The sequence below is a fragment of the Podarcis vaucheri genome, assembly GCF_965113315.1.
Source record: "Podarcis vaucheri genome assembly, chromosome: 1".
NCBI lineage: Eukaryota > Metazoa > Chordata > Lepidosauria > Squamata > Lacertidae > Podarcis > Podarcis vaucheri.
In genome coordinates, this window is record NC_138759.1 from 89399534 (window position 1) to 89412006 (window position 12473).

A 12473-nucleotide genomic window follows, 5' to 3' on the forward strand; every position below is an offset into this window, starting at 1 on the left:
TCCCCATTGCCAGGCCCTACAGTTCTGTGGCTGGAGCTCCCCGCATGATTTCTTCACAGCTTGGCCATTCTTTGCTGATAGGGCAGGTAACCTTGCGTTGGGACTTCCCCTTCTCCTTTGTCACTGCTGCTGGTGGACAGAGGGTGCTTCAGTTCACCAGACCATCATAACTAAGAGCCAGCTGCTGATCCAGTTGAGCCACCTGGTCCTGCTTTTCCTTACCAGCAGACACCTTCTTTCCCCGTTCATGCTTGCCTGGTTGATCTGTGGCATTCCCAAATGTCTGCAGTGGACTCTTCTGGGAATAACATCTTCCAGATCCATCTTAGGTCCTTGCTTGAGTGGCAGTTCACTTGGTCTTAAGAAGTGCCATATATACAGTCGGACTATTAGTTTGTCTAGCTTAGTATTGTCCACACCTGTAGTAGCTCTCCAGGGTTTCAGACTGTGGTTGCTGGGAGATGCTGGGGATTAGACCTAGGATTTTCTGCGTGTGGATCAGATGCTCTGCCTTGCTTGTCCTCAGGCTCTTCCATAGCTGCCCACCCCACCTGCAGCCTCTAACCTTGTGCTGCTCCCCTCTCTCTCCCCTTTGATTCCTAACTGTGACTCACTTCTGGTTTTTCCTTGCATCATCTGTCTTCTACAGGTTCTGTTTCCCCTTTATCTTGCTCCCTCTTTCTCTTCCCTTCTTCTTCCTTTTTCATTACCACATTGCTGGCTTCTTCTGTGACTGGGCATGCACTGGAAGGTGTCGGCCAGCTCTGTTGCTGAAACCGTGCTGTCCTTCCTCTGCAGGCATGGAGCATCTCGAGAATGGCCCCAGCGTCTCAGTGGACTACAACACCTCTGACCCGCTCATCCGCCGGGACTCCTATGAAAACTTCAACATGCGTCGTGAAGACAGCATGGAGGGTAGGTGCCTCAGACTTCCATTGTACACACCCTAGCTCACGGGTGTGCTTGTGTGCCACCTGGTAAATGCCAGCTCAGTGAAAACACACATTTTTTTAGTCTATTACTAGGGATAAGCTTTCTGGAGGGCATGATAAAGCCTAGCATCATCTTACACTTCAGCGTTGTGATCCAAATCTTAAATTGATGGATGTGCTTCCTTTGGTGCCCTTTAGATAGCGATATCTATAGCTCCCATCAGCATTCCTCCCTTATTTTCAAATAACATTTTAGGACAAGGCACATGATTGTATGCATCTGTGAAGTGCTTCTCGAGACTTTTCATTCAAAAAAGGGGAACTTTGGAAACTTATCAGAAAAAGACTTCATGGTTCACTAGCATTTATGCAGCACAATCGGTGCAGGTGGGGCTATGTTGCTCTTCTGGCTTCCCAATGCCACTGCCCCTTACACTGAGGTGGAGTGGCAAGGCAGTGGGGAATGTGGCACAGAGCAGGAGCAGTGGTGGAGCCCACTTGATGCTTCACCTGCACCATGCTAAGCTCCCTATCACCTCGCCCTTCTCCCTCTTGGTAAGCAGCAGCAATGTGCAGTGCTAGGAAACACTAGCTGCTACTGAATCCACATGTTACTTTAAAAAACAGAAGCAAGAAGCAGGCCTCTGCTCCAAGGAGCTTACAGTCCAGATCTGGCACTGGAACAGGGACTGAGGGAGAGACAAAGGAAACAAAGCAATACAGAGAGGGAAGGAACGGGAGATGCTAGTGCAACAAGAGCTAGCTTTCATGCTCTTTGTTTAAAACAATGTCTGAGTCAAGCAGGGGATAACAATCCTTACACAGGGTCTAATTGGCATTCCACCCCCCCTCCCTTCTAGTATTCTTATCCCAAAGCATTTCTGCTTTCAGTCTTTGAATGGGAGTTCTTGAAAACCAAACCTCGATGTTATAATGCTTGTGCAGTTTCCACTTCAAGCTCTCTCCCATATTGTGACCACACTTTTGAAGGAGCACAGTTTCTTCACTTAAATGCCAGAATTGGACGGTAGCCTTCCTACTTACTAGTCTGAAAGGGGGAGTGTCTGTGCGGGGTTGGTCGACTGGTTGTGGAATGACACAAAAAGGATGGAGAAGAGTTAACAAGTATACAGATGGGCAACATACTACAACATTGCGTTTAGGTAGCTGCAAAAATGTATGTGTTGGGCTCTGGAAAATCAAAGATTCAGGGACTTTTTGAAACAGGGTAGGCGGTGGGATATTCCACTGCTGAGCATATGACACAGAAGTTGATACATTAGGCTGTCTTTTTTAGAAACTTTGTTTTGTGCAACTCTCTGGTATGGAATGATGCCAATAGTGGCAGTGTAAGTAGAGCTCCATAAGGATTAAATACTTTCTGAAATGGCAATAGCTGTTCAACAAAGATGATCAGTGGATTGCCAACTTCATGCTCAGGATCTCCCTAAATCTCAGTCTGTTAGATGCTTGGGAATGAATGGCTTTGGGTGAATGGCTGTATTGTATGTGCTTTTGAGGGGTAGGGGAGGGAGAGAATTACTCTAAAACACACTTTGGAAACAGGACAATGGGTTGAATAAACCACTGTTCTGACCATAATTACCCAAAGCTGTACAGCAAGACTGTGGCAGAACAGGTAAAAAGGGGAGGAGGCTTTTTCCTGCAGCCCTATTGAAAACCAAGTGTTAGTTACAGCAGTGTGAACCAATGTATGCAACATTTTCACATGGTGATGCATAAATCGGTTTTGTTTAAAAGTGGCTTGTGATAAGAAAGCAAAGCCTACATTTTCCCTCTTTTGCTTCCTGTTACACATTAGCAGCACTCACAATACGTGGCTCAGAAAGTGCTTTTAGTGTCGCGTCTGGAATTTCCCCTTAGTGGACAAAAATTGGTTTGATTTATAAGGAAGCAATTACTAATGCAAGTAGCCACTGCAAATGCATCTTTTAGTCAGGCAGCCCCTTTGCCTTGACCTCTGCGTCCAACTGAATTAAATTAGCTTGAGATCATCTGCCGCTTGCTCCCTTTCCAGATGAATCCCATGATGACACCAAAAGGGTGAGTTCCTTTTCTTAGGGCCAGTTTCCACTGAGGTCACTCGACAAACTTGGCAACGGTGTTTTATTTTGCCTTGGGTTCCCCCTGCCCCAGTTGCTAAGTCATGGTCACTCCTATCCTTGCCCACATGCCTAGCACAGACTGTCACGGGCAGCCTGCCTCAGAGCCAGTGTCCGAAGAGGAATGGGGAGAGGTGGAAACAGATGCATTTTCTGGACGGCCTGAAGGTCACGTGCAGCAAGCGGGCCCTGCCCAAGAAACAGATGGCACGGATGTTTGCGAAGTGCCCGACTGATGTGTATGATAAGGCTCGGAGAGCAAAGCCAAGATTTCTGCCGAGTCTCTCACCCAAGTCCTCAGGCTGAGTGATAGGTTAGTGATAGGTTTCATAGAGACAGGATGCTTCAGCTGCCCGAGAGTGAGAGCAAGTGCTGCAGCTATCAATGAGCTGGCTGGAATGGCATGGCTTCCCTCCCATCCTTGCTGGCTATGGAGAAATGTCTGGATTCCTGCCTGAGAGAGCAAGCTGGGCACATGGGCTCACAAACTTGAACACATGGTAGGCGTACCGGTAGTTCAGCTTGAGCTCACCCATGCTGCTCCTAGAACGGGCTGCAATTGCAACCAGTTTCTCAGAAGACAGTGCTTTGGCATTTACATTTGGATGGGCAGAAATAACTCCCTACCCAGCAGAACTGTGGAGAGTTGTTGTTGTTCTTTGCTTACCATCTCTGAGAAAAAAAAATAGGATTGAGTGTTCACTGTGTATAACTAAGCAGCAGGGATGAGACCTTGTTGTGTACACAGAGATGGGGGTGGACAGGGTTGTTGGAGAATTCTGATGAAGAAGGAAAGAGGAGCAGAAATGGCTGAGGTTTATTTATCCATCCCATGTTCAGAACAGAAAACAATCCAGAGAGTGCAACTGGTATTTACTGCTGCTGTTGCTTTCTTTCCTCAAATGATATATCATTGATTACTTCCCCTCCATTTGCATTGATCCCCCCCTTGGATGAAATGAATGGAGTGCAATAACATACACTAATGGCAATGTAACCTATGTAATTAATTGTGTAAATAATGTGATTTTGCCACAGTGGGCAGCAAGATGAAAAATGTAGTCTTTGGTGGAAGATGAACTGCAGCAGAATGGGAACAATGCTGCATGTGACTTTGAAACCAGCAATGTTTGGCTTCTGCTTATCTCACCCAGCAAAAGCCTATTGTTATTAATTTTATTGAGTGATGAATAAGGTGGATGATTCTATGGCCTGAATATTTTCGGTATATAAGGATACCCGTTGGATGCTGTTCCAGAGAATCAGAGACTCTGTAGCTTCTTTTGCATGTGCCAGTTTATTGTGGGGTGAGGGGAAGAGTTTTGAGGAATGTTGTAAAATCACCACAATTACCAGCCAAGCAGAAAATTGGATCAACTTTGGGAAATGTAGTGATTTATATTGGCCTCTGTGGCCTGTTCGGCTCCGGATGTAATTTATTGAATCCTAAAATTATCTGTATATGCTTGGAGTTACTATTTTTTATTGGGAGTGTGTATGTTACTCACCCTCCAATTTAGGTTTAAGGATGGTGCTCAGAAGATGAAAATATTTTCTCCTGGGGGTTTCATAGACAGATATTCTTTTTTCACAGAGCTCTTGCATGCACATCCCCAATGAATGTCAGAAGGGCATGTGATCCACATGATCCGCTGTGGTTGTGGATCACCATTCTGTGCTGAGATAATGGGAACTCCATGCCTATAACAAAGGAACCCCTTGAGCCCACTAGCAATTGTGTTGGCATTGGCAATGCCTAGCCAATCCCCTCACTATCCAATTCCATATCAGGGGGTGAATGTTGGTATGTTTTGTTTTCCTTTGTACTTTAGTAGTCTGTCTTTCTTACTTGAACCAACTAGTTGCACATCGCTGAAAAGTTCCTTATTGTAGAACCCTTTTTGACCTGCTTTATCTAGACTTCATGGTACACTATGAGCCTGGAGATTTAGGCCAGGGGTAGAGGAAACCTGTGGCCTTTCAGATATTGCTGGACTCCACCTTCCATCATTCCTGACTCTTAGCCAGGCTGGCTGGGGCTGAGGATAAGAGCTGGAGTCCAACAACATCTGAAGGGCCACAGGGACCCCATCCCTTTATAAAGACTGAAGTGATAAGGGTGATAAATGCTGAGGATTATGCTTCATAGCCTGGTAGCTTAGGGTAGCTGTTGATGGACACAGGTGGTTCTGACGTCTGCCTCTGTAAAGCAACAACTGCTGCATCAGATCTTTCCTTCTCAAACTCCCACCTCTTCCTGACAGTCCTTTCCTCTCCATACTGTGTAGGCACCAAGTTGTATTATCCATGATGGAAGCAGGGCCCCCTCAACCTCCTTTGTCTGTTTGATTTTGTAGAAATGTGGAAAGTGTTTAGCAGAGTTCTGACTACTTACAGCTTTTGTGCTTAAATGGTTTTTTAGATGCAGTTTAACTCAAAACAGAATGTTCACATGCAATCAAATATTGCATTGGGCAGAACAAGGATAGGTTGTTTTGGGGATAATCTGTCTATATAGGGACCCAAGTATTAATAGAAACTGTTCCCAGCCTTTGAAAAATGCCAGCCCATTTGCAGAATTGTCTCCAACTAATTCACTGTCTCCAACTAATGGATGTGCAATATAAATTTTCAGGCATGGAGAAACAGCAAGGCCTATTTTATGCATCTGTGCAGCACAGTCCCCACAATATCACCCTGGAATGTTCCTAAGCTTCACTGCCCATCTTCCATGTAGAACCCCATTCCATTTCCTTGTAAGGTTAGCAAAGGTTTCCATTCCTGGAGTCATTAGCATTCAAAGCACTTCATCCCATGTGCAAGGAAACATTAATGATAATGGATGGGTTGTGAAAATCTCAAAGGAGTCCTTGCTTCATCTTTGGTATTTATGGCTTCCCCCTGCTCGTCACACATTCTGTAGTTTCAGAAGGTGGAAGATGTGCAGAAAGGAGGGAACTGGGATTGCATTTGCTAATGCTGAGCCTTTCATTGTTGGCCAAAGTCCCTGCGTGGCAGCCACATGGAAAATACTCAGGTGAATTGAGCCAAGGCTTGGCTCATCTTCCAGTTGGGTTTGGTATTCAGAATTGTTCTTGCTCCTCTCTCCTCCCCCACTCCCCTTTTTCTCACAGCTGGAGAACTTCTACTTCATACCTCAAGGAGTTCTTCATTTTGAAAAAAATTGGAAGGAGAGAACAGGATTTCTTCTCTGCAGTAAGGCTATACCCATCCACCTTAGATCTAGGCTAGCATTGCCATAGCAGTATCATTGTTAGGGACGCTAACAGTGCATAGATTCAGGTTGCAGTTCTGTACACACTTTAGAGGAGGCAGGATAGAATTGCACCTGTCAGAACAGGAGTGAGGAACCCTGTTCAGCCAGAGGGCCACATTCCCTTATGGGCAGCCTTTCAAGGGCCACATGCCAGGGGTGGGCAAAGCAGAGAAAAAAGTGGGCAGAAGAAAGAATGTGAATTTTATTTTTGTACATTAGGCTAATTTCTACTCACACTCACACACCCCTCTCTAACCTCCATCCAGACCAGTGAGAGGTGTCAAGGACAAATTCCAGCCAGGCCAAAACACTCAAGGAGGGTGTGAAGCCAGTGAGGGGTGTAGCCTGGGAAAAGGGGGGGCAGATGGGCAGAGCTCTGAGGGTTAAATAGAGAGGCCCAAAGGACTGTGTTTGTCCCATGGGCATGAGGTGACTCACCTGTGCATTTGGCTGTACATAACCCTGCAGAAACTAACTGCACAAGGATCTGCTCACCACTTTTGGCTGCAGAGGCCAGTGGCAGGAGAACAATGACAATTAATTTCTTCCTAGGGATAGAAGCACTTTCCAGTTGCAGGAAATTTCACTTCAGGTAATCTCTCTCAAAGCCTCCATCCCCCGAAGTATTTGGTTGTTCTTGCTGCAATATGTTTTTGTTATCTGGCTGTAGACTACCCAGATGTGCTTTGGTGCAAAGTGGCAGGGTATAAATATTGAAATACACAAATTTTAAACCATCAGTTGTGATACTTGTAATTCCCCAGGGCGATTCCATGAGCAGATGCCCATGCAAGTTCATGCTCAGGTTACCGAAAGTCTCAGTACTTTATTTTGCTTTGCTTACTTTCTTTCCATCTGGGACTTCCCTCCCTGTTCTCAACATCTCCTTTTTCCGTAACATGGGAGACGAGAGGGATAGGATGAGAGAAATGGTCAAGTTTTCTCTTCATACACTATAAGCAAGCACAAAGAGCAGGAAGTGCAAATCTACTACTGCTTCCTGTTGCACATTTATTAAGTAATGTCTGAAGTACTCCAGGATATACAGAGATACAAGCTGGGATGTAGGCAGATATTTGTTCAGTCTGCTTTTATCAGCTGTTGTAGCAGAGTGACGAAGGGCCAGGTGTGCAATGTATTTGTATGCATCCTGTTAATTTAGGGGGGGGGGGGGTTGAGGAATACACAACCAAACCCTTTGGGAATTCTGCCTAGCTGGAGTTTTTGTCAGAAAGAAGGAAAAAAACATGGCCAGCACAGAGCAGTAGGTGGGTGTGGGACTGGAACGAAGGCAGAATATTCCTTATTTACAGATTTTCTTGCCATATTTGGCAATGGAGCTGCATGCAGAGTTTCTGGCACAGCAGTAATAAGTGTGTGCCTAGTGGTCAGGAGAAGCTGGCATGAAGTTGAGGCAGTCAGAACAAGGCAGGACAGATGGTAGCTTCATCGCCATAATGCTAACCCGAGAGACACAGACAGAGAGGGTTGAGCGGTTTTTCCAGACAATGATGGTTCAGTTCTCAGTGATGTGCAATATCTTCCTTTTCAAGGGGGTGGGGGTAGATAAATAAGAAAAAGACTCTAATTCCCTTCCTGACTGCCACAAGAAAAGTGTGCCAGTTGGTTGCTAGAGCAGCTTCCTTCTTTTGTAAAGTAGCTGGGGATGTTGTGTCGCAGTCTGGATTTGATCTTTTATTAACTGGATTAACAGATGTAGTAGGTAAGGAGCCAGCTACACAGCTGAAATGGCTGAGCTGTTGATCTTGGATGGTCATGTGAGCACATCTAAAGTTTACTCCCTTATCACCACCCCCCACCCGGCCTGCTGCCTGTCCTGCCACTTGCTGGATGAAGAACTTGACTTACGGTTTCTGCTGTGGCATGGGTTCAATGGCATAGCAGGTGGTATGCATGGCTAAGCAAGAGAAGATTGGGAGGGTTGGACTAGATGACTCTCTGGATCCCTCCCAACTCTACAATTTTATGATTTTACGTTGAGCCAGCCCCTGACCTTTTTAAAGAGTAGAGCAGGTACCACTTTAGTGCAGCAAGCAAGAGGCATCTTTGGACTGGGCGAGCAAACGGGCACGCCTTCAAGAGGCTAGCAATTGAGCAGTCTCTTTGTACCATCATTTGGCACCTTCTCTGCGAGTGCAGACTCCTGGGCAGGGGGATGGTTCCTGCATGGAAGGGGACTGGTTGGAAGCATCTGATGACACGAGGGTGGGTACCTGCTCTGACAACCTGCCTGGTCCTTCCCTGGGATCCAACTCTGCACCTGTGGCTTCTTCCTTGGCTGATTCCAAGGTTTCAGATCCTGACCTGCTAGGACCCTCCCCAAGGTCATTGGGCTTCAGGTCTTTGAGCTCATCTTCCCCTTCTGCCTGATCTGACCACCCCCTCCTGGAAAATCTCCACATGGCTTATGACACTGTCCTTCCCTGGTGTACAAGCACATTGGAAGGGCTGAAACTCTGAAAGCAGCTTGTCTTTACAATGTGCTTCTGCTGTCTCCATCCCCATCCCCGAATGAAGTAGCAGGATATGAGGGTGTGAGAAGGAACAGCCCACCTGAACCTGTGCTGTTTTTCCAAAGCAGAATTAGCATGTTTCTCTACTGATACTATAGCTGCAGCCAGAAACTGTGTCTGGTCATGTGTTGCCTTCTCTGGAAAATGTCAGGCTGCAGGTGGTGCGCTGCATGTATGCCAATCTTGTCTGGAACTAGAGTTTTGCAGAGTTCCTCATCCATCTAGTTCCAAATAGCACAAATCTAATCACTCCTCTTGGCAGTGGTTTTCCAATGTCTCACATAGAAACTTTCCCAACCCTGTGACCTAAGATTGCTAGAGATGATTAAACCTGGGTCTTTTTGCATGTGAAGTATGTGCTCTATTACTGATCCCATCATTTGTGCGACGATCATCTTTACCATGAGTTATTTTGCCCACAAAGACAGTGACTAACATGTCAGCAGAGAAACCAGGCAATAGCAGAACTCACTGCATGAAGGGATTCCCCCAGTTCAAGTCTGTCTTTAAAACTATGAGAGAGGAGATACCCTTCCATCTTTTATTGCTAAAATGAAAGCTGGTATGTACAAAGGAGAATTTTAGCAGTGGATACCACTTCTAATATTCAGGTACATAAAACTCATATGAAATTTGTGGCAAAATCTCAATATTTTGCAAGTGAAAATCAAGCAAATGGAGATATTAGATCTTGCCACCAATGAAAATTCAGGGCTTGTGTTTAGAGTTTGTATCCTTTCGGAAATGCGTTGCCTTTAAGCGTAAGTCACTGCTTTGTTTTCTTTCAGCTGAGCCAAATATCTTGGTCCACTCTGCCACTGGCAAATTGCTTCAGTACCCTTGCAAATGCATTTGGGCCAAGCTGAGGCTGGTCACATGGATGGGGCAATGCCAATGACTTTTCCAAAGATAGACTCTCTGTTACAGATGCTACATTGTTTGGCCAGAGCTTTGCCCCCACCCCCTTGAATTCCTGCCTCAGTGCTTCCTAGATGAGATGGGATTCAGAGTGGGGGGAGAGGGGTCCAATTCTGCTCAAGTGCTTCATTAAGAGTCCCTTTGGCCTGGCAATAGCATAACTGGGATATGATGTCTAACTAGGAGTCTGAAAGATGGTGGTGGGGTTTGGGAGCACTACAAGAAACATGCATACATACACACCATACCAACCTAGGAAAGAGCCAGTTCAATTGCATTGTAGCTGCATAGAACAGAGGCTGGCACTTGTCCAGAAAAGTGCCCTTTTATTCATCCTCTGCACTGAGAAGATGGTTCCCAGTACAGCGGTATGGTATGTGCTCTGCAAAATCTCAGCACAGCCTAGTGCTGCTAAGCATCTGTAAAAGTTATTCTCCAGGGCAGAGTTCAGATTTCACAAGGGGTCTACCAAGAAGTTGCAATACTTAATCACAGATTCCAAGGGGCCAGCCATGTTAATTTGCTCTAGTATACTAAGAAGAGCTCTGTGGCACATAAATACTTAAGATTAAAATGGTGCACAGAATACTATATTGCAGAGCCCAGTGTGAAAGAGTTATCTAAACATTGCCTAACTCACAAGAGTAATCACATTTATTATTATTATAAAAACACACAGTAGAACTCTCTTTCCATCAAACGTTGATGGCAGGGATAGACAATGTAGACCCCCAGATGTTTCTAGATTGTAACTCCCATCATTCTTGACCTTTGCAATGATAGCTGGTGCTGATGGGAGTTGGAGTCCAGCAATATCTGGAGGGCAGCACACTGGTTCCCCTGGTTTATGTCCAGGTTTTGGTTTAACCACGAACTACCATAGCCTTCATATGCAAATGCTACCAGGGACTGGGGGAGGCATCCAACCAAGTATCTCTGTTAATGCTAGGATTTATATTTTTGCAACCAAACTTCTCCCTCTCTTCCCCATGCCCCCTGGCCCTCCCCAAATCTGCTCCAGATGGTTGGGGGACACCCACCCACACCCCGAGCAGACTGGGGGCTGCAGAGAGTGGAAAGGAAGCTGCAGTTCCATTGTGCAGCCAGAAAATTTTGTGCTAATGGAACTACCTCCCCACATGTTCTATTTACTTTTTGTCACATAGTTATCTGTAATCTATCCCCATCCTAAAGGCTAGTGATGGTTAATGCTTCATTTAAACTCCAGGTGTTTATCTATTTTATCCTGTGGTAGCAAATCAACAGAGTGTTTTGTCACAGGGTGCCAAGAGTATCTGTTGTTGTTTTTTGCGGCATAAGCTAGAGTGCACATCTACACTTAAGTTTACAAAAGCTTATGACATAATAAAACCGAAATGGAACTCCCTTTACAGTGGGAGGGATTTACACCGAAAAATAAGTTATCCGGTTTGTATTCAAACTTCAATCCAATACCATCTTGATCAACAGGTCCAATAGCATCTCCTCCTCCTCCTCCTTCTCCTCCTCCTCCTCCTCCTCCTCCTCCGTGCAAATGTCTTTTCAGTTTGCTTTAAAGTGGCTCTAAGTGGTCATTAGGACAGCAAATTCAGTGAGGAGAAAAGGTATAATTGGCGGGATGGTGAACTGCAATCCCCAAAAGGTCTTCCTAAGAGGAATGCAAAGCTTTCTGCAGGTGCAGCCGTTTGGCAGGGATGCCAGAGCCCCCGCCCCTGTTTCTCTGAAATGCTGGATTAGCAGCATGAAGGATGTATCTCCGCTATCCCTGCGACAGGCTGCCAGAAGCAATCACTCCTGCTGCACTCTAATTACCCTGTGGCCTGGTGCCAGCAGACGTTCCTACCAGGAGAGCTTGTTGTGAGGCAGGCAGCAGCACAGCTTCTTGCTGCGTTTGTGTGTAGAAGGTAATTGTTTTTCTGTGCTGGGATCATAAAGTAAAATCAGGGTGAGGGTAAATCCATTTGGTTCTGTGCATGGCGGGATTCCCGGCAACTCTTTAGCATGCATTTATCTCCAACCGTCTGTTGCACGCAGTGAAGCTCAAATAGCTAAGAATAATAGTGGGAACAACAACAACACCTTCATAATTCAGGCCTGCCACCTCATGGAAAATCACTTTGGATTTTGAAATCTGCTGTTTGTAAGGGCATGCCTTGGTTTAATTAGTTCTGCTTTCTTCCTCTGAATTACAGTTTCATTAGTTCTGCCATTCACTGGAGAACTAGCACAGTGTAGTGGATGGTGTGTCAGACTAGAACGGGAGTGGCACAGGTTCAAATCCCCACTCAGCCTTGAAGCTCGCTGAGTGATCTTGGGCTGGTTGTTATCTTCCAGCATGACCTACCTGGCAGGGATGCTGAGAAGGTAAAGCAGGAGGCAGAGATTTCCTTGGAGGAATGACTGGATAAAATTGTAAACAGTAGATTCAAAAAACTCTGTCAAATGCCTGGGAGAATTCCAAGGGCTGGCCAAAAGGAGAAGAGAGTGGAATTGCCCAACAGTGAGGGAAGGCATTGTGGTTTGCAAGGGGGATTCTTAATGCTGATTAAACTGCAAGGTAGATGATCAGGAGACAAGGTTCCCTGCCTAGAATTTGCACAACTAGTTTTCTTGCGCAGTTAATTGGTTTCAGGAATCAGGGGTTTGGGGAATCCTCGTCACATTTTTGGTCTTTGTTCTCGGTTCCTTG

At 45.7% G+C, this 12473-nt stretch overlaps 1 protein-coding gene across 21 annotated transcripts in view; it reads left to right on the forward strand.

Annotated features, from left to right (window-relative positions):
• Positions 1-12473, forward strand: part of TNS1 (tensin 1) — a 321487-nt gene that overhangs the window by 234005 nt on the left and 75009 nt on the right. For all 21 annotated transcript variants that reach the window (XM_082237860.1, XM_082237875.1, XM_082237878.1 and 18 more), the window contains one exon: positions 799-915. In XM_082237860.1, the coding sequence (XP_082093986.1) occupies positions 799-915 (117 nt within the window). The remainder of the gene's footprint in view (positions 1-798; positions 916-12473) is intronic.